Below are 23,539 nucleotides of genomic sequence, written 5' to 3' on the forward strand. Positions count from 1 at the left end.
CTACAGAGGACACAGAGACACTGAGGAACCAGACCAGGACCTGAACCCAAAGCCAGGATAAAGAGGTTCAGTGAATGTGGTGTTGAAGGTGTGGAGGTGGATCAGTGAGTCAGAGGAGACTCTGTAGAAGGACAGAGTGCCAGCAGGACAGTCCACATAGACTCCTACTCTGTGAGAGACACAGGAGGAGGAGGAGGAGGAAGAGATAAATTTTTCTCTGTTCTTGTGACGGACAGAGAAACGACCATCAGAGCAGTCCAGTCTCCAGGACTGATCATTCTCTCCAAACAAACACTTTCTACTATCTCCTTTCCTTCTGATTCTTCTGCAACTCACTGATAAATGAACTCTTCCTCTACACTCGACCTCCCAGTAACAGTGACCAGTCAGACCAGTTCCACACAGAAGCTGAGGCCACCGGTCAAACCTGTCTGGATGATCAGGATATGACTGATCCTCCTTCACATACGTCATCGTCCTGTTGTTGTCAGACAGTTTGATCCTTCTGTTCACTGTGTTTGTGTCCAGTTTGAGTTCACAGGAATCTGATGGAGAGAAGAAGAAGAAAACAGCTGCAGTTATTGATCCATCATCTGTTGATTGATGGACAGTTTGATGATGACATCAGAGATGTGAATGAGTGATGTCACAGTTTGAAGATGGCTGAATGTGCTCTGCTTTGTTTTCATCAGTCAAATTAAAGACACACTTACACTTCCTCAGACCTGGTCTCAACCATCGGACTCCAGCAGGCTCCACCCTGAAAGGAGGAGGGGGGTCAGAGCAGCACCTCCTCTTTCAGCATGCAAACATGGACGTTACATCACTCTCATACACACAAACCCAACATGTTGATCCGGCCTGCTTCTCCCTGCTGCCCCTAAACCTCTTCAGCTCTGCTCAGACACTGACAGCGACACTGATTCTCTCTCATCATTAAATCTGCCTTCATCAGCTCATTTCCTCATTTCAATCTGTTGCTGACTTCTATTCTAAGCTGCTTCACTCATTGATCGTTCTCTCGCTCTCCCACCTGTGATGATCAATAATCAGTCTGACTTTGTCTTCACTGAACAAACCAACAGAGCTTTAATCATTGATTAGATTGAGTGTGAATACTGTCAATAAATTCAATATCTGAGACAAGTCATCATGACTCTGTTGTGTGGAAATCAAACTTCCTGAAGTTCACCAGAACAAGAAGAGCCACTTGATGTCTGCACATGGAAATATTTACAAGCCATGTTTGCAGTGAAGACCATGTTCATTCCAATTGTTCTCCACTGATGAAGGAACAGTCCAACATTTTGAGAAAAACACTTGAATGAAGCATCTCAAAAGTCCTGCTCTGTCCTGTGGTTGTCAGGTTCCAGCAGTTTGAACTAAATATAACTGCTTTGGACTTATTGGAAGCTTGTTTCTATGTCTTTTGAGGACAAAAGGACATTTGTCAAACTGACAGACAGTTCTTTTTCCATGCAGAGATCTGTCCAAACTGCATCAATTATGACCAACAACTAATTATCATGTTTGTTCCTGGAGATGTTCTCCTTGAGACCTCCAACACAAATAAGTCCTTTTCATGTTCAACCAGTGTTCATGTTGTGATCAAAGGACAAAGGTTTCCTACATGTGTGATTGTTCATGTCTCACTCACATCCACCATCAACCAAAAAGACAGACAACATGTTTCCAGCTCTTCCTCCTCTTTCACACTGACTGACTGTGGCTGCAGCACCCTCTTCATACCTGAGAGTGTCCAGTCTGCAGTGAGGAGCCTCCAGTCCAGCAGACAGCAGTTTCACTCCTGAGTCTCCTGGATGATTGTAGCTCAGGTCCAGCTCTCTCAGATGGGAGGGGTTGGATCTCAGAGCTGAGGCCAGAGAAGCACAGCCTTCCTCTGTGATCAGACTGCCTGACAGCCTGAAAACACACAGAACAACACATATGGAAGATCATCCGAGGGTCCTGCTATGTCCGTCAAATCATTGCTCTCAAAATGCAGAGATCTGATAGGCTGAGCAGCATCACATGGGAGGATTTACAACCCATCATAATTCTCAACAGTTTCTGTGTTTTAGGTCAACGACTTCACACTCGACACTTCACTTCCTGAGGTCCTCAGCGACACCTTTGTGGTAATTAATCATGACTGAATCAGGAATAAAGCGACGTCCACTAATCAAAATCACATGACAACAAAACAGAAATGAGGATTTCCATCTCAGCCAGACTTCATTAATGAAAGGAACATTGAGAGAAAAAATCTGCTCATCAATGTGTGTATATGTCAAATGTGTGGACTTCTGAGGTTAAAGAAAGACGTCAACACTTTTACAACAAACAGTAACTTGATCTGACCTGAGAGTTTCCAGTGCACAGTGTGGACTCTCCAGTCCAGCAGACAGCAGCTTCACTCCTGAATCCTGCAGGTTGTTGTTACTCAGGTCCAGCTCTCTCAGACTGGAGGACTGGGATCTGAGGACTGAGGACAGAACTCCACAGCTTCTCTCTGAGAGGTTACAGCCACTCAGTCTGAAGAAGAAGAAAAAGAACATTTATTTTAAAATGTTGCGTCTCTTCTCAGCGTGTGTTCAAATCTTTGCTGTTCCATCATAAACATGTTGTAGATGTTCATTCGTTGTCTTCACGTCTGTAAGAACACAGTCATGTGTCCTTCATGAGGGGACAGTGTCAGACCTGAATCCAGTTCCTGAGTTTCATGTTTAAACCTGCTGGATGAAGTTTAAAATTTCAGACTCTCAAATGTGCAGTTAGAAATAAACAGGAGGCTCTGAGAGTGACTGAGTGCTGAAACAAATCTATGAACTGAATGATTTAAAGGATCAGCAGTTTTCTGCCAGCATTCCTCTCTCGTCTTATGTGCAGCAACATGATCTTGATTTTCCTCTTTTATTTTTTACATTCTCCAAAGCTCTCCATTATAACAACCTGTTCCTCTGGACTGAAGGAGGGGGGACATGATTGGTCCTTTTTGTGGTGACAAAGAGTCAAATGATGAAGCAAACGTCTCTTTTTATGGGAACGTGCACAGAGCCTGATGAAGGAAACCTGAGTTAACGAAGGAAGCTGATAACCACCATCGTGATGCCCGTTATCTCTGCCTGGAGTTCAGTGGCAGCTGGTCAATAGAGGGCGCTAGGGCACCGCCCCTCTCGTGAAACATTGACTCTTTTATATATCTACCAAGATCAACCATGAATCAATCAAACCTAACAAATATGAAATAAATAAACAAAGTACATTGCATTTTTACTTGTGCAATGGTGAAATGGTACCCACCACACTATCAGCAACCATTAAATGCGTCCTACTTTAGGCCAGACTTGCGATTTGCCATTCGATATAAAGCCCTCCTCCAGGTCAAGGTTGCTGGTAATGCTGGAGTCTATGAGAGCTATCAAACTTTTTTACTGTTTACGGGCAGAGACAGCTTTTCATTGGCGCATGAAAATTCGCTTCTAGTTCGCACCTCTGTGCACTCAGACCAATGGCATTGTTTTGCAATCTTGGTGTGATTGGACAATTCATCGAATCAGTCACGTCCATCAGCAAGCATTGGTTCGCAGCTGTAACTACTTCCAGAGAAGACAAAAGACGGCTAGCACGGAGACTGTGAAGGAAGAATGGTGACTGTGGTGAAAGAAAACTCGATTGGTTCTCTACGTGATACTCCATTTTTGCGTTGGTTAGATGTGGACAAGAAAAGGGTGAAGGATTTGAGACCTGACCGTCCGGATTTAAACATTTCGCAGCAGACTACTGATCGTGGGAGGACATACACACAAAGCTTCTCCTCAAACATGGATGCTAAGCGGAGTTGGCTAGCTGGATGTCCAGTAAGTAATGCTTTTTTTTTTGTTTCCCCTGCTTGTTATTTCAAAGTCCTGGGACTGAGACGTTATGGACTACAACGGAGCAAATGCTGAGTCCATTGCTACTGCATTGAACAGAAAGTAAAACTCATCATCCAGGCTTATGATGGAGCCAGTGTTATGAGGGGTGCCACTTTAGGTGTTCAGCGAAGAATACAGGATGAGTACCCAAATGCCACTACATCCACTGCTATGCACATCAACTAAACATCATAATGCAACAGGCTACCTCTCACATTTCTATGGTGAGAATTGTTTTTTTTTCTGATCTTGGTGGGTTTTCAAGTTTTTTTTTTTTCAAGATCTCCCAAGTGGACCAGTGTCCTTGATAAAGTAGTGGCTCACAGATTGCCAACATCCAGCAATGTGAGATGGAACTTTCACAGCCAGGCCATCAAAACTGTGTTTGAGCACACAGACGACCTCATTGAATGCTTCAGGAGAATTCGCTCTTCAAGTGACTTTGATGACAAAACAATCAAAGAAGCAGGAGGTCACATTAGGCTACGAGAGGATTCTGACTTTAATTTTTTCCTTAAACTGTTCCAGCACATCATGCCACATGTGGACTTCCACTGCAGAGGCTGAGAGGTGTTTTTTAACACTGAAGAGGGTCAAAACCTTCCTCAGGAACATCATGACTCAGGACAGGCTGAATGCCTTAGCCATCCTGTCCATGTAGAAGAAGCTGGTGACTGAGATGGCAGATTTTAATCAGAGGGTGATTGACAAATTTACGAGTCTGAGTCCCCACTTGATTTTATCGATAATTCAACAATATCCAATGTCTGTCTCTTATTGTATTGATGGTTTAACAATGTTCTAGTTTAACTAGTGTAATGGTGAAACTGTAACATGTGCTCGACTTTCATTAAAGTAGTCTACTTTCTGAATCAATTCTGCCCCAAAGCTCTTCATTTCAGATCAGAAATATCCAAAGTATGTCTCTAGCTGTATTGATACTTGAACAATCGTCTAGTATAACTGTTTTTTAGATTTTGTGTGTTGTGTTTTGCTTGTGAGGCACTATTTGGGCCGTCATGCGCAACTGCGCCCCCCCAACAAATTAAGTCACCAGTTGCCACTGCTGGAGTTCATGTTTAGTTTAGGCAGCTCACACAGAGGAAGCCTGGCTTGGTCCAATTTGTTTTGTCCTTCATCCCACTGAGCTTCACATGAGACAGCCTCTGCGCTGGATTCAAACTGCTGACTCATAGTCCTTCAGAATTCATGTTTCCCATGACTCGGCACTCTGATCAATAGTCAATTCATCAGGTTTAATGACCCATGCTGCACTTTGTGAAACCTCACTGTAGAAAATATTCCTGCACAGATTTTAATTACAGATATGCAAAATATTTCGACAGTGACAAAACTTTATGACACATCTGGAAACTTTGATTTTTTTTTTCAATTCACACATTCAGACATGCACAGAAAAGATGATCTACAACTGTAGAATGGGAAATTATTTCTGATCATCATTTCACAAACTCAAAATCATCAATCCGTCAGAGATCTGAAAATAAACAAAACAGACTGAAAGATTCAAATCCTGACATGAGAGAGACTGTTTAAACTAAATGAATCTCTAAATGTACAGAACTAACTTAAATCTGTCAACAAAAACAGTAACTTGATCTGACCTGAGAGTTTCCAGTCTCCAATGTGGATCCTCCAGTCCAGCAGACAGCAGCTTCACTCCTGAATCCTGCAGGTTGTTGTTACTCAGGTCCAGCTCTCTCAGACTGGAGGACTGGGATCTGAGGACTGAGGACAGAACTTCACAACTTCTCTCTGAGAGGTTACAGCCACTCAGTCTGAAGAAGAAGAAGAAGAAAAAGAACATTTATTTTAAAATGTTGATAAATGTTGTTGTGTGATATATTCAGAGGAACAGTTTGAGTCAGCCATAGAGGCTGTGTTCGGTGGAGCACTGGTTGTGTCTGTGGTTGAGGCTGTCACAATCCCTCCTGATGGCCACACACATCAAGCACCACTTTGCTTCATTCTCTGGCGAGCTGGACCCAGACCCATCTCTGAGACTGAACCAGCACCTGCCAACAGCAGTCTGTCCAGCCATTGGATGGACCCTGCAGTCGCCATCTTCCCTGATGAGTCCTCTCTCTGGTCAAAACAAACCCTGCCCACACCTGACCTGCTCCAGACGAGGTTCTGTTCACAGTTTCAGACTGAACTTTAATTCTTCTTCTGATGGTTGTCTCTATGAGGATCCAGACTCTCAGCTGAGGGAATACGTTCTGTCTGCAGACCTGCTGAGCCAGACGTTCAAAGCCGTGTGACCAGAGCAGAACAAACCTGATGCTTCATGTTGTTTTCAGCCAAAGGAACCTTCTTGCTTTTGGCTGGTAATCAATCATTTTGTCCCTATTTGCTTCAGGTAATATTAACACTAAATCTGACACAGCAGATTTTCAACACACTAAAAGAATGATGAAGGTACAGAATCTAGAGACCAGTTTGGATTCTGGTTTTATGTTTGGTCCTGATTTACTGTCAGTTTCATTTGATACTGCTGGTACTGCAGCTAATAGAACAACTGATGAGTTTATTGGTATTTATCATGGCTCGTAGCTTTCTGTCAGCATGTCTCTCGTCTTATTTGCAGGAACAGTTTTGATGAACCAAACATCTCTTCTTTTGGAATCTGCACAGAGGCTGATGAAGGAAACCTCAGTGAACAAATAAAGCTGTTTTGTCAAACTTACATCGGAGTTCATCCTCCAGAGCTACACGTGATACAGCCTCTATGCTTGTCAACACAAACAGTAACTTGATCTGACCTGAGAGTTTCCAGTGCACAGTGTGGACTCTCCAGTCCAGCAGACAGCAGCTTCACTCCTGAATCCTGCAGGTTGTTGTGACTCAGGTCCAGCTCTCTCAGACTGGAGGACTGGGATCTGAGGACTGAGGACAGAACTTCACAGCTTCTCTCTGAGAGGTTACAGCCACTCAGTCTGAAGAAGAAGAAGAAAAAGAACATTTATTTTAAAATGTTGAGTCTCTTCTCAGCATGTGTGCAAATCTTTGCTGTTCCATCATAAACATGTTGTAGATGTGACAATAAATCATCAGTGAATGACAAATAAACAGACATCCAGAAACCAACGTCACATGATATATAAAAAATGAATCTGGGAGAAAATGAGTCTCATTGATATTTTGAGTTTTTGTGAAATGATGTTCAGAAATAATTTCACAGCCTTCAGTTGAACATCATCTTTTGTGTGCATGTGAAAAAATAGTATGCACGAATCTGAATGTGTGAGTTTGATTTAAAAAATCTCACAAATGAAAGTTTAGCTGTAGAAATATTTTTCCATGTTTGAAAAGGTTTTGTGCAAACAGATAATCTGAATATACTTCAGATATTTTCAGCAGTGAAGTTTCAGAGTCTGAGAGACTGAAACACAAATTTCCTATCTTTGTGAGTGACACTGAAGTTTCAGCTACAAGTTCACTGAGCTGGTAGGAAATAATTCACTGAGCGTCTCTCAGTCCACGCAGGCGTCCATTCATTGTCCTCATGTCTGTAAGAACACAGCTGTGCTGCTGTTCCACTGACTGAAAGCTCAGAGTTGTGTGATATATTCAGAGGAACAGTTTGAATCAGCCATAGAGGCTGTGTTCTGTGGAGCTCTGGTTGTGTCTGTGGTTGAGGCTGTCACAATCCCTCCTGATGGCCACACACATCAAGCACCACTTTGCTTCATTCTCTGGCGAGCTAGACCCAGACCCAGCTCTGAGACTGGACCAGCACCTGCCAACAGCAGTCTGTCCAGCCATTGGATGGACCCTGCAGTCGCCATCTTCCCTGATGAGTCCTCTCTCTCTGGTCCAAACAAACCCTGCCCACACCTGACCTGCTCCAGACGAGGTTCTGTTCACAGTTTCAGACTGAACTTTAATTCTTCCCCTGATGGTTTTCTCTATGAGGATCCAGACTCTCAGCTGAGGGAATACGTTCTGTCTGCAGACCTGCTGAGCCAGACGTTCAAAGCCGTGTGACCAGAGCAGAACAAACCCGATGCTTCATGTTGCTTTCAGCCAAAGGAACCTTCTTGCATTTAGCTGGTAATCAATCATGTTGTCCCTGTTTGCTTCAGGTCATATTAACACTTTAAATCTGACACAGCAGATCTTCAACAAACTAAAAAAATGATGAAGGTACAGAATCTAGAGACAACTTTGAATTCTAGTTTTATGTTTGGTCCTGATTTACAGTCAGATTCATTTGACACTGCTGGTACTGCAGCTAATAGAACAACTGATGAGTCTATTGGTATTTATCATCGGCTCGTAGCTTTCTGTCAGCGTGTCTCTCTTGTCTTATTTGCAGCGACAGTTTTGATGAACCAAACATCTCTTTGTTTTTGGAATCTGCACAGAGGCTGATGAAGGAAACCTCAGTGAACAAAGAAAGCTGTTTTGTCAGACTTACATCGTAGTTCATCCTCCAGAGCTACACGTGATACAGCCTCTATGCTTGTCAATACAAACAGTAACTTGATCTGACCTGAGAGTTTCCAGTGCACAGTGTGGACTCTCCAGTCCAGCAGACAGCAGCTTCACTCCTGAATCCTGCAGGTTGTTGTTACTCAGGTCCAACTCTCTCAGACTGCCGGACTGGGATCTGAGGACTGAGGACAGAACTTCACAGCTTCTCTCTGAGAGGTTACAGACACTCAGTCTGAAGAGACACAGGAAGGAAGCAAACAGTAAGTTAGATATCAGAGTATTTATTGATGAATAAACTTCACTATCTCAGTACTGACAGAGCTTTCTTGGAGGCTTTGACCACTGGCAGCAGCTTCAGAAGCGCTTCCTCTGAAGCAGAGAATTTCTTCAGGTCAAACACGTCCAGATCTTTTTCTGATGACAGTAAGATGAAGACCAGAGCTGACCACTGAGCAGGAGACAGTTCATCTGTGGAGAGACTTCCTGAACTCAGAGACTGTTGGATCTGATCCACCAGAGAACGATCATTCAGTTCATTCAGACAGTGGAACAGATTGATGCTTTTCTCTGCAGAAGGTGTCTCTTCAATCTTCTTCTTGATGTAATTGACTGTTACCTGATTGGTTTTTGAGCCACTTCCTGTCTGTGTCAGCAGGCCTCGTAGGAGAGTCTGATTGGTCTGCAGTGAAAGACCCAGGAGGAATCGGAGGAACAAGTCCAGGTGTCCATTTGGACTCTGTAAGGCCTTGTCCACTGCACTCTGGTGGAGATGTGTTAGTTCAGGTTCTCTGTCTTTGAAGACTTGTGTCAAGTGGATAACAAGTTTAGACCCTGCACGTTCATGGTGGTAGGTTGTTTGTTCATCTGACAGCAGATTGACTCCAGAGCTGCTGAATTTCAGGTGGACACGCAGAGCAGCCAGAAACTCCTGAACACTCAAATGGACGAAGCAGAACACCTTGTCCTGGTACAGTCCTCTCTCCTCTTTGAAGATCTGTGTGAACACTCCTGAGTACACTGAGGCTGCTCTGATATCGATGCCACACTCTGTCAGGTCTGATTCGTAGAAGATCAGGTTTCCTTTCTGCAGCTGCTCAAAAGCCAGTTTTCCCAGAGACTCAATCATCTCCTTGCTCCTTGGAGTCCACTGAGGATCTGACTCAGCTCCTCCATCATACTTCATGTTCTTCACTTTGGACTGAACCACCAGGAGGTGGATGTACATCTGAGTCAGGGTCTTGGGCAGCTCTCCCTCCTCTCTGGTCTTCATCACATCCTCCAGAACTGTAGCAGTGATCCAGCAGAAGACCGGGATGTGACACATGATGTGGAGGCTTCGTGATGTCTTGATGTGGGAGATGATTCTGCTGGCCTGCTCCTTGTCTCTGAACCTCTTCCTGAAGTACTCCTCCTTCTGTTCATCAGTGAACCCTCTGACCTCTGTCACCATGTCAACACACTCAGGAGGGATCTGATTGGCTGCTGCAGGTCGTGTGGTTATCCAGAGGCGAGCAGAGGGAAGCAGGTTCCTCCTGATGAGGTTTGTCAACAGCACATCCACTGAGGTGGACTTTGTAGCATCAGTCAGGATCTCATTGTTGTGGAAGTCCAGAGGAAGTCGACACTCATCCAGACCGTCAAGGATGAACAAAACCCTGAACTCTTCAAACCTGCAGATTCCTGCTTCTTTGGTTTCAGGAAAGAAGTGATGAACAAGTTCCACCAAGCTGAACTTTTTCTCTCTCAGCACATTCAGCTCTCTGAAAGTGAATGGAAACATGAACTGTATGTCCTGGTGGGCTTTGTCGTCAGCCCAGTCCAGAGTGAACTTCTGTGTTAAAATCGTCTTCCCAATGCCAGCCACTCCCTTTGTCATCACTGTTCTGATTGGTTCATTTCGTCCAGGTGGTTTAAAGATGTCTTCTTGTCTGATTGTGGTTTCTGGTCCGTGTGGTTTCTTGGATGTTGTTTCAATCCGTCTGACTTCATGTTCTTCATTGACCTGTCCAGTCCCTCCCTCTGTGATGAAGAGCTCTGTGTAGATCTGATTCAGAAGGGTCCGGTTTCCTCCTTTAGCGATCCCCTCAAACACACACTGGAACGTCTCCTTCAGGTTAGATTTAAGTTCACGCTCACAAACACCAACAGGACGTCCTGAATGAAGACACAACAAATAAATCAATAAGTGATTGATAAAGTTCAGATGAGATTTTAATGTCCTTGTCTGAACATATTTTGGTCCATCTGTTGAGACATCAGTGAATGTTCCACTGATCCAGCAGTTAAACCTTTAGAGAAATCCTCTTACTGCTCTGCAGACACTCAGCCAGCTCCTCCTCCTTCATTCTCCTCAGGAAGTGCTGTGTGATCTTCAGAAATGCCTCTCTGCTGCTCCTCCTCTGCTCTGCATCCTCACCATCCAACACCTCCTCATCCTCCCCCTGACTCTCTAAGCATTCTGGGTTATCTGGACTCAGAACCGTCTTGATCTTCTTCAGCTCGTTCCTCACAAAAGAGACAATGTTCTCCTCCAGCAGCTGGAACAGAAGATGATATGAATGACATAAAGTGAAATCATGGAAGCAAACATCAGATCCATGTTGGACGGAGTGATGGTCCACTGGTCTAAAAAGTACAGCGTGAAGATTATTGTGAACAGAAGAGATTTGAAAGCAGCTGTTGTACATGTACAGACCATAAATATGGAGTCCAGGTGAGTTTGATGCTGCTGGGCAGACTGATCACTGGGAACCTCTGAGCTCTCCTGGTGGACTCTGTGGAGGAATCATGAGGAATTAGCTCACATCACGTCCGTCCACACAGAGACAAACACCAGCTGAAGTCCAGTCTGCATTTCTATGCAGCTTTCACTTTATTGTTTCACCAGTTTGTCTGGTTGAGTCCCTCCAGTTCTCATTGACCCCTATAATACTGTGGACAGCATCACACAGCTCACTGGATGCTACCTGTCCAGCGCAAATTGGCAGTGAGTCACAATAAACTGAGTGAAACATGAGAAAAGCAAAGAGAGAAGCAGAGAATACTGGATCAAAGCAAAGCTGAGGGTGATTTCACATCCAGCTGTGTTTCAAATGAAAGCTGGAACATTCTTCTCTGGACTACATGAAGGAAACAGGTGCAGCTGTTGCTCATAGAAGTTGTTCTGGCTCTTTCTTTTATTCTTGGACAACATGTATTTGTTCTTGTCCACTTGTTGGACACAAACCACATATTTGAGCTTTGTCTCCTCTCTGAGCTCCTGCAGCCTTTAATTACCCATAACACCCTTCTCTGCATCGGACATCTTCACAGAGGCACAACTCCAGCCTGATGTGAGGCGCCATGATGCCGCCGTCAGTGTCGTTCTTGACTATGTGAATCCATCAGCAGCATCAATCACAAACAGACTGTGTGTTTCCTCAGACTTTCTGTGTTGTTTCATTCTGTGTTTCACAGCAGCTGATCTCAGTCCAGCTGTTATCACTGACATGTTTGTGTTTGTGTTGTCACATGACTGAAAACCACAACATGTTGATTTGATGGAGGAACTCAGTGGAATCAGGGTTAGCCTTCGTTAGCATCTGTTAGCCTCAATCAAGTCACTGTTTTATACTCATGCAGTCATCAGTCAGAAGGTGTGTGTGGAGGAAATGTTCAACTGGAGTCAAGAATTGAAGACTGGTTATACTGGGCAGCTTCCACATGTGAGGATACAAACAAATGAGAAGAAGAACGATGCTGAAAATAAACAAACAGGTTTAAAAAACTTCTCTGGATAAAAAACAGTTCAAACAAGAATCTGTGATATTTTAATGTTATTAACAGTTTACCTCTTTGCAGCAGACAGTCGAAATCCTTTAAAGTCATTGAGGTGACCCATCGACCATTCACTCTTCAAGGACACACAGCTGGATCCAGGTCCAGACTCAGATCCAGGTCCAGGTCCAGCAGAGGCTGGTCTCCCATTGATCCTGTCAGACACAGAGGAAGACCACCAGGGATGGAAATGGACTTTTTCTTCTTCAGACTCAGAAGCTGCTGGAGAGACTAGCAGCTATCAACAAGAAAAGGATCAACACACCAAAGTTCAATCAAACATGAAGCTGAATGATTTCAGTCTGTGGATCATCGCTTCATTTGTCCATCAAATTTCGGACCAAAGCAGGAGTCAATGGACTGATTTCTGAGCAGATTTTACTGTGATTGACAGACAACAAACTAAACTGTGGAGTCCATCAGCACCGACTCTGTTGGTCTGTTTTCTAACGTTTGCATCACGAGACTCAGCACAAATATCCTGACTGTTATTTAGAGACGATGGTCGCTGAAGCATTCTCGTCCAACATTCAAAGAGGAAGTTTGATGGTCAAGAGACTTTGGAAGGTCCCCACTGGATTTGTGCTGAAGCCTCATATTATCCTCAGCTTTCAGTGTCCACATGTGGACATGTCAGTGCTGTTTAGGGACAGACTGGACAAATGTCCTTTAACACTAATCTAGCTCTAACCTTCATCATCATTCAAGGACAACATGAACAGAGAAGGACAACTGGTCAGACTGGATTTAATGAGCACAAACATCAGCAATGGACAACATGAGGAGGACATGTGGACATTTCAGGTCAAATTGTCCAACACGAGTTTAATACTGAGAACAACTTACTGTCTGTCAGAGACATGTTGCTGTTTAAAATTAATGAAGTCATCCATTGACTGGTCACTCCTGAAGGACACACAGCTGGGTCCAGGTCCAGGTCCAGCAGAGTCTGGTGGGTCCTGCTGCTCTGGCCTTCTACACAACACACACAGAGCTTTGAGTGTGAATAATGATGGTGGAGAGATTCGAGTGCTCTGACATGGAGACGAGTCCTGGACAGTCAGAGATCCTGGTCTCACCTCTGAGCTTCGGTCTGGCCGTCATCGTCCCCACACAGACTGGTTTTAGAGGGACGGACTCCCTCCTCTCTGTCCTCACACCGATTCATGCTGCTGAACTCATGTCAGCTCACACACACTTTGATCTGGAGAGGAAGCACAAATCATTCATGTGCACATCAGCTGAAATCATCCTTTCATGGTTTCTCCTGTCCAAATATCAGCTGCTCCTCCTCTGATTGGCTGTTATCTTGTCTTTCATATCAGTGTCAGCTGAATGCAGTCAGACAGCAGTGTGAGGCCGAGCTGCTGTACTTCTATCAGTCCACTAGATGGCGCCATGAAGCTGCAGTGAAGTGAACACACACTTGATGCCTGGATGACCGTTGACATCCACTGACACACACTGACTGAATCTGACAGGAAGCTTCAGTTTGTGGAATATTCAGTAAATTCAACATGACTGAAAGTTTCTTTATGCCTGAACGATCCTCGATCATCGATAAGTGAAGGAGAAAGTCAAATATTTACACAGAAGAAATTTAAAATAGCAGAAATATTCAAGTAAAGTACAAGTACTTCCAGACTGTACTTAATAACAGTACTTGAGTTTGGAGAAACGATGGACGGAGCTGCAGATCGATGCCGTTTGTGCTGAAGCTAAGCTAATGACAGCTTGAGTAAAAAACACCTGAAATGAGTTACTTTACCTTCAGCTGGAGTTTCAGAGGAGAAAACAAACTGCCACACACCGACGACAGTAAGTGAAAGTAAAGTTCAGACAGGAAGCAGCGTAACAGCACCACACGGAAGCAGCAGCAGGAGACAGAGAGAGCGAGAGCGAGAGAGAGAGAGAGAGAGAGAGAGAGAGAGAGAGAGAGAGAGAGAGAGAGAGAGAGAGAGAGACGTGAGACAAACTAACAGACTTTCCTCACTGTTGTCACAGACACAGCTTTAATCTCCTTTATCTCATCTATTTCTCTTTAATCCGCTGACAAAAAGCACATTTTATGACTGAAAACCTTTATTTCAAATGTGCATCAATGACAGGAAACAGGAAGTAGAAAGTCTGAAAGGCTCCAGCTTTTTATTCTGCCTTTTATTCACATTTCTGGTATTTCTGAGGGAGAAGTACTCACATCAACATTGTACTGGAGTACAAGTACAGAAGGAGCATACTTAAAGAACAAAGCAAAAGTACTCGGAATGGATCATCTCACAGTACTTTTATACTGCAGTTTCATCTGTAATTTTACTTCATCGTTGATTCTCTGATCATATTTTGTAATAATAATGTGAATCTCCGACGTAACTTAAGCTTTGGAAGAAATGCAGAAGAAAGTAGCAGGAAGTAGAAATACTCAAGCAAAGTACAAGTACCTTAAAATTGTACTTAAGTACAGTACATTACTGAACTTTATTTTACTTCTGACACAAAAACAAGAAAAGTTTCAGTTGTTCTGTTCAACAACAATAAAGAACTTAAAAAAACTTTATTGCTGATATCGACTGAAACACACAAATGATGAAACAGCACCATTAGGGGACGAGTCAAAGAAACAGCAACAAAGAGAGAAAAGAGGAGAATGAAATGGCTGCCAAGAGAAAGAGAAAGAGTCAAAGAAAGAAGTCAAATGATGACTGAAAAGAAAGATGAACAAAGGAGCCATTCGCTAATCGATGAGCGCAACAAAACTCCACTTCACAGCGTACACGCAACAAAACTGAGCGGAAAGTACACCGACGAGACGCAAACTCCTGATTCACATGCAGGGTTAGAGTCCGTGTTTCAGCACTGACGCTGGAGGCATCGGGCTTTGAGACGTTCATCAGTCACTTCTGAAGGCCAAACACACATGTGGAGCACCAATTTACAGATTTAAAGAGGAGGCTTCAAATTCTGAGCGTAACATGCAGAAAATTAACACAATTCGGCTTCATAACTCACAGACTGGATATCAATTCTGCATCAAACACATTCAGGAAATTCAAATGTGGGATGCTCTTCAACTCCTTCCAGGAATCCATGAAAATAAAAAGATGAATTGAAAAATTAGAGCTTGAAAACAATCAGTTAATGAGTTGCTTCACTGCATTTTTACTGGCAGCAAATCAGGATTTGTCAGCGTGACGCTGGAGCCTCCTGGGTTCAAGCCCTGAAGTGTGAAAGGTTTGGATGATTTGCAGCAGCAACATGAAGACAGTTTCCAAAGATGAGATGTTTCAGACGCCCAGGCAGCACACTCGCTGCATCAGCTGTTTTTATCATCAGGGGTTTTAACAGGAAGGTTTAAAGGTGCAGCAGCATGAAGAGCATGAGACACGAGGAGGTCTGAAATGGGAACAAACTATTCTGGATGGAAAACAAACTCAGTTTATATGACCGGTTAGTCTTAGTCTGAGTACTTAGTTTAGTCTTAATCATAAAAAGTGAGAAGTCATATGGACTTAATCTGTATGTGATGACCCACTGAAGACATCATTTCATCATAGATTAAGGTAATCAACCATACGTCGAACAGGACATTCATTTTTCAGTTTAGCCATATTTTTCTGTATAAATCCAACAAATTTACCTTGAAAGTTCCCTGTAAACAGAGAGGTGGACTTTATGGGTGCACTTACCGTCTATTTTTCAAACTACGCTCATTAAAAAAAGAAGCAAAGAAAACATTAACACAGCTGACCAAGTCTACAAAATCCAAGCTTTAAATCAAGCATGTCTGCAGGAGACGGTTCATTCCTGAATCCAAGCAATCGTTTAGTGTTGGTGTATTTACGTGAGGTGGACCGTCAGTACTGCAGGACAGTCCAGACGCCTCCTCTCCCACAGTGATGGTCCATCTGTCCTCTGAAGACAGACGTCAGGAGGTTCAGTCGGGCCCTGAAGTCCATTCCTGCATTGCATGAAAAGAACAACACTAAAAGTCACTGCAGCTCGTTCGGACTCAAAACTCCTTCACAGACTGAATGACCTCAACTGGAAATGTTTATTTTACAGTGGCAGCAATTTCATGACACAGTCGAGACGTCTTTATGTGTCTTCAGACGCTCATTTTATCGATTTTCACAAGAAACTCAACAGACACCAACATGGATTTCTGTTGTCAAAAGACAGAAAATGCTCAGATTGCGACAGATAACAACAGCGACATGTTTTTACACCACCAACAGCTGGACGCAGTAAAAACACATCAACATTACTCCAGTATCCAGAGAGAAATCTCGTCCATCGTCCTTGTGAGTGTCCTGGACTCTCAGATCACTGCATCACACAGATGGTCCCAACATTGAGACAGCACCTGAAGAGGACTAAACCATCCAGGACCACAGGAAGGTGATGGACTCCAGAAGTAACTGACATGCTCCAGGATGCATGGAGTGTCATGACTGGGAGTCTCTGAGAGGCCCTGAGGACGACAACAACAACATATATCCACATATACAAAACAGCAGGTCTGTGCTTCAACACCTTCTACACCAGGTGTGAGAGGTCCCCGACCACAAACTCTGATGGCCCACTGTCCCCCCACTGAGGGTTCTGCATGATGCCAGAGCCAGACAGCAGGCCAGGAGGACAGTGGCAGTGGTTTGACTCGAAAGTTCTGGCCATCTCTGCCATATCAGACCTTTATTGATGCTTGAATCATTTACATTCATGCTGCAGCAAGTCTGTCTTTATTTCTGATGGTTCACACTGGATTCATTTCAGGAACTGAAGAGAAAATTAATCAACGTCTTCAAAAACTCTGGATGTGCACAGTTTTCTTCAAACCAATGAAAACATGGTGTGAAGCTGTGAGAATATTTGAAGCTGTTCCAGTTAAAGACCAGCAGAGACGGACTCCTGTTTCAATAAAACTTCATGAACAGAAAGAAGACAAACATCAACATCCAGCAGCAACTCTTCAAAGTCAACCATCACAATGAAAATCCACACAAACCATCAGCAGCACAGACTGCTGCAACCACCAGAGGGCAGCATCACACTGAGCTTCTCAGGCTCACCTGGTCAGTGACCAGGTCACCACGCAGGAGTTCTGGGTCCTGAAGTTCAAATCAAAGACCGTCAGAGGAACGTGGCTCCTCACAGGCCGGCTGATCGTTCCTCTTTCTACACAAGCAAGAAAAGCTAAAGAGCAGCTTCCTGCCACAGAAACATGGAGGAGACAAAGGAAGGAACTGAGCTGAAACTGTAAAGATCAGGCCCTTTGAGGTCATCTCATGTGTTTTCATCCCATGATCTTTAACCTACATGAATGTCTTTCATAGCCTAGAGTCGTAAGGATAACATGACTGGTGAGAGCCACTTCTCCACTTCTCATAACAAAAAGGCAGATGGCACTCTGGTTGTTGACAGTCTTGTCTCCTCTTCTCTGTTTGTGATGTCTATTGCATTTAGATACGCGCTTCACACAACACACCCTCACACAGGTTGTTTATCAGATGTCCAGAACAAAGATATGGTATGCCCAGGCCTTGGGAACTGACCAATTATATTCTGTAACGTATATCTGATTATTGTACTTGGGTCTTTTGGGGTGCGTGGGGCACTCCTGAAGACCTTCTATGACTCTGTTGCAGCCTCTGCCATTTTCTATGGTGTAGTCTGCTGGGGGAGCAACATCACAATCGCTGACAGGAAGAGGCTGGACAAACTTATTAGGAAGGCCAACTCTATCCTGGGATGCCCTCTGGAACTGGTGGAGGAGGTGGGGGGGAGGAGGATGACAGCCAAGCTGTCCTCCATGACAGACAATGACTCCCACCCCCTCCAAAACACACTCACTGCACTGAGGAGCTCCATCAGTGACAGGATGCTACATCCAAAGTGTGTGAAAGAGCGGTATCGCAGGTCATTCCTCCCTGCAGCTGTCAGACTATACAATAAAAACTGCTCCAAGTAATCAGTGCAATAGTCTGGACAATAAGCTGTGCAATAAAACATGTACATAACAGTCTGTAAATACTATTTACAATTTCTTACAATTTTTTTTACAATTTCTTTCTTTTATTTTTATCTAAAATCCTCACTCTTTTGTATATACTGTTTTTGTTTCTAATTTGCATGCACTTCTTATATTAATCTTTACTGATGCTGCTGTATTCTGGAATTTCCCCTCGCGGGACAAATAAAGGAATATTGAATTGAATTGAATTGAATTGAATTGAATTGAATTGAATTGAATTGAATTGAATTGAATTGAATTGCGTCTGTTGTGCTGCTGCTCGGCGAGAAAGAAAACCTTCGGCCACTCTGCCCTTTGTGGAATAGAACAAACAAACAGACAAAAAAAACACTTTACTTCTGCTAACAATAGTCGTTGGGTTCCATTGATTGCATTTCCATTTGATTAGAGGTCAAAATCACTGCTTTTTAATGGTTTGTAAGTGTAGGACTGATGGTCGTTACTTCCTAAGGTGGGTGCAATGGCTTGTTTTGTTCACTAGATGGAGACAAGTGACTACGGACACAACAGTTTATCTGTGTTGAAGTCTAGGACCCACTGCTAAAGAACAATGAGATACTCCTTTAACACCTAGAGCTTTGACCTTTGTCCCTGTCTGTCTGTCTGTCTGTCTGTCTGTCTGTCTGTCTGTCTGTCTGTCTGTCTGTCTGTCTGTCTGTCTGTCTGTCAGTGTGATCCATTAGTCCTGTGCTTTTGTTCATTGCAGCATATTTGAATAGAGCAGCCTATGAAACACTAATGCTGGACAGAGCAGAGTAGGTGTTGGATACATTCTATATGTAACCGGCAGGTTAGGTCTGTCCCACCACCGCTGTGTTCTAACAGTATCGTCCCCGCTTCTTCCGGTCACACACCTGCAGCGAGGGTCCTAATCAGCACCATTAGTGGCACATAAATGCGGGTAGCGGCGCCAGCCGCGCTCTCTCTCTCTCTCTCTCTCTCTCTCTCTCTTTCTCTCTGTCAACTTGAGCGTTGATCGGGTGTTGTACAGCCAAGGTAATTTTACTATTGTTGTAGTGTTTCAGTGAGCAACGCACAGACAGCAAGATTGTCTAACCTGTGTTTGTGTCTTTGCAGCAGTGACTGCCACTGCTGCTTTGTGCTTGTTGAAACTCACTTGAGTTTTTAATTTCTTTTATTGGGTTTAAGTGCTAAATTTTATTCAGTGATTTTAGTGTATTTATCTTTTATTTATTTTTTTTTCCAGTATATTCTTAATTCGTTTTACATTTTCCCAAAGATTGTAGCTTGTTTTAGGGTTGTGAGGCTTGTTTTTGTGTAACTACATTTTAAAACTGGCTGATTCATACAGAGGTGGCCTTGTGCTTTACCGTGTGAAAGGTGGCTGTGTGATTTGACTTATTTATTCCCTTGTGTGTTCTTTTATATTTTAGTGTACTTTGTTTGCAGTGTTTTATTTTAATGCCAACCTAAAAGTGTGACACCTTTGTATGTTTCCTTTTTTTTTTAGTCAAGCCCTCCACCTTCCTATTTTATATATTTTTTTCTAGGCTCTTCTTAGTATGTTTTTAATTATTTAAAAATCACTGAAGCTGAGACACTGAACAATCTTCCTTCAGTTTTATGTTCTTTTGTGTCATATTGTTGGTGATGTTTTGCATCACTGAAGGAGATTAAAAACAAAAGAAAACTCTTTTTATCAACTCAAAACCACGTCTCTGTTAATTCTTTGTGAATCTTACCTGTGTGGTCAAAGTAATAATTAATAACATGATGTATTCCCAGGGTGGCGTTGTCGGGTTGTTGACTCAGTTGAACTCGAGTTTAGCCAAGACCTTATTGGGTTACAAGTATATTTGGAAAAATTGTATACAAGTTATAAAATGTTGATGGGATGATGCTGCATGCTACTCTTTTGTCATTCTCTTGCAGACAAACTCCTGGCTGCTCCGGATGTCCTCTGTCCTTGGCTGTCTCGTCCACCCACCCTCCCTCGTCTCCCCAGCCTCCTGTCTGACCCTGCAGCTGGATCTGGACCTGGAACCGAACCTAAAGGTAGTCTTATTCCCATTTGACCTTTGACCTTAACCTGCCTCTGATTCGCCACCTCCCCTCATGTTGCCTCATCCTAAAGGCTCTGTCTGTGTCTGCCTGCCTGTCTGTCATCGCTCCGTCCGGTAGCCGCTGAGGGGACCTGCACAGACCACACTCAGGATTTGGCTGTGAAAATGCGCAACGCCTGAGAGTTCAGCTGGAACGAGAGGAAGAAGATGATTCCCCGAGACGGAACTGACAAACCAATCTGTGTAGATTTCTGATCTTTGTATAGTCTATGTACATTTAAAAGCAAGAAAAAAAACCCCTCCACATGGACTCTGCCTTGACGTGGCGTGGAGGCTTGTATGTCTCAGTGATCATAGGCACTCTCCAGATTGGCTCTGCCCAGCAGAGTTTACTCTTGTTTGGTCAGGCAGGAGGAAGCTGTGCAGGATAGAGCCGATCTGGAGAGTCCCTATGATCACTGAGACCAGACTAAAGAGTCCACAACTTACACGATGTTGAATACATAAAAGAAGGAGGAGAAGAAAAAGAAAAACAAGTCAGGGTTATTTGTATAGCCCAGAATCACAATTTACATCACCCCAATGGGCTTTACAGTCTGTACAAAGTGTGACATCCTCTGTCCTTAGACCCAGCAAGTCTGAAGTGGTATTGCATCTAGATTTATAGCTTATGTTCACTGTTCATTGGAAACTGTTCACAATTACAGTTCTGTTCATAACACTCTTAGAAAAAACATGTTGTTGTTGACGTGTTCTTTTGCAGTGATTAGTGTGTGTTCTTAATCAATTTAGAAAGTTGTTAAGTTGAAATTTGTCACAGTTTGTTGTTTGCTTGTGCGTGTCTTTGTGTGTTTTGTACCTAAGCCTGAAGTGGTATTTCATCTAGATTTTATTACTTTCAAATCACAATATCATCTTGACAGTTCATTTAACTTTCATGAAAAACATTGTGACTTTTAATAAATACGATTCATACAGTTATCACCCATTATTGTTCAATTACACATACAGAGAGGGAGGGAGATACAGACAGACAGAGAGAATGACAGAGAGACGCTCAGCCGCAAAAGCAGGATCGGCCAAAAGACTGAGGCTGTAGTTTGGACTGTTGACCAGTAGATGGAGACAAATGATAAGGCTTGGCAGCTGGGACAGACTCAGCGAGTCCTCTGGAGCCAGCTCCTAAGAGATTTCTGAATGATAGAAATCAGGAAAACACATTAGATTAACCAGCTGTATGTGCCGTGACAGACAAAGAGACCCACCCTTTTTCAGCTTTGTTTTATTTCCTCACCTGTCAAATCTTTTTATTCTCTGTTGTTTTGATAATTACATTGATCTCCTAATGATAAAAATAATACGCCATGTCTAACACAACTATTCTGTCTAGCAATTTAGTTTATTCACAAACAACAACAATAAAAACATGCATTCATCAATAAACAATTTACTCTTACCTACTGTTTCACCTACCTTGGATCCTTTGTCGTCCCTGTGTGAGCAGGGACCTGCTCCAGTGTGCATACGCAGCTGCACTCACACCTACACAAACACAAACACACATCAACAACACATCAATGGCATAAATGTGCGCCCCCTAATTCGGGGGCACTGAACACGCCAGTCTTGGTCCCATGTTGGCTAAGAGGGTGCGTGATCAACAGGTGATGCTGTGTAGGGTGGGCTAAAACTTTCCAGACGGAGTTGGAAGATGGAAAGGTAAGATGCGGCCCCGTCAGCTCTTCAAAAAGTCGACATTTTAAGCATATTCTGTGTGTCTTAATGCATTTTTATGTGAAATTAGACATTTCAGGCATTTCAACCTGTTGACACGCTCACACACCACACAGAAATTAGCAGGATAATGGCAACCAAGTTGCGCCGCTATTTATTCTAACAGTGGAACAGGCAGAGAAATTAGTGATGTGCTGGTCGGACATTTAGGGTTATTAAACATCATAGGCCACCGCCCAACGCATCTGAAGAGGGTGTGTATGAAAACCAACACACAAGAGGAAAGGGAGCAAGAAGCATCCAGAGCAATTGCCTCCCAGAACTTATTTGCCAGAGAGGGCAGAGTTTGGGACTTCTCAGAGCTCGAGGAGTATTGCAAAGATCCAGCTTCTTGTGTCAGCCTATGCCTTCGCCTTCAGAGTCGAGGATTCATCATCACCAACACTCCTCAAATGTGCCCGACAGTTCAGCCAACTGAGAGGTATGCTGATCTTATTACCACTGCACTGTGACTTGCACTGATGTAGTGACTAATACAGCTCTTCTACACACAGTGACCTTTGCAACAGGTCTCAAAAGAAGGATGTCCTTACTGCTGTACAGAGGGATGTTGATTATATCCACCAAAAACTAATCAGCGGCAATTACAACCCCAACACTGCAGTCACATCTTTCAGACACTACTGTGAGGTTATCCTGCTGTTGGAGCACCAACTGACAGGGAAAGAAGTTCATTATTTTTCTTTGTTTCTCTGGAGTTTTTGGAATGCTACTTCAACAACATCAGGCCGTTTTCCCTTAAACAGCAAGATGGAGACAAGACGGACCAGGGCAAGTTCTTCCTTGGAGAAGGTGGGGTCCCATTGTCCAACCCTGCATCAGATTTACAACGGCTGAAGTCGAAGTGAGTAATCAGTATTACTACATCAAAAGCATGCTCTATGAATCTTTCAAGGCTTTGATTTGACTCATAGCAATCAAACAGACGAGGACACATTGCAGCTGTTTTTGTTTCATTCGTTGTGTTGAACTGCTGTCGAATTGGTCTACACACACCCGCATCCCTGCAGGACTGGGACGCTTATTGCAGGGCCTTCCCTGAAACACTGACTGGTGACCCGCCTTTCAAAGACCAATGTACAAAGGCTGGTTTTCTACACTACCGGCCTTACTACCACAAGTGGAGGGATCTCCAACTTAGGCAGTGGAGTCAATACATACTGTGTAAGCATTGTGCATGTCTTGTTAATGGAGGCAGCTGTATTGGATCATTTTTTTTCCATGCACAACTTTTCTGCTATATAAATATATATATAGCTATGATGCTACTCACTCACCTTTTTGTACTCCATGGTACAGCTCATTCCATTTAAAAATTTACAGGAAAGGCAACCCCCCTCAAGCAGCCCGAATACAGAAGACACTGGACAAGGAGACAGCATGGACATCAAACAGACCCACTGTCGATGACCTTGTGAAGGCCGGGGTTCCCCCTCAACAACAAATTGAGGACAACAATCTCCTCATCCGCTCAGTCACTGAGCAGAATTGGAAGGGCTTGG

General features: G+C 43.5%; 1 protein-coding gene across 1 annotated transcript; it reads right to left on the minus strand.

Moving 5' to 3' along the window:
• On the minus strand, positions 1 to 23,329 carry LOC143316290 (stonustoxin subunit beta-like). Its single transcript, XM_076724173.1, has 6 exons — positions 23,311 to 23,329; positions 21,717 to 21,785; positions 5,543 to 5,666; positions 2,362 to 2,535; positions 1,769 to 1,923; positions 1 to 545 (listed from the first exon to the last, which is right to left on the minus strand). Exons 1-6 carry the CDS (start codon positions 23,327 to 23,329, stop codon positions 1 to 3), a joined length of 1,086 nt encoding a protein of 361 aa, XP_076580288.1.
• Between the last annotated feature and the right edge of the window lie 210 nt (positions 23,330 to 23,539).

The sequence above is a fragment of the Chaetodon auriga genome, chromosome 23 (assembly GCF_051107435.1).
Source record: "Chaetodon auriga isolate fChaAug3 chromosome 23, fChaAug3.hap1, whole genome shotgun sequence".
Taxonomy (NCBI): domain Eukaryota; kingdom Metazoa; phylum Chordata; class Actinopteri; order Chaetodontiformes; family Chaetodontidae; genus Chaetodon; species Chaetodon auriga.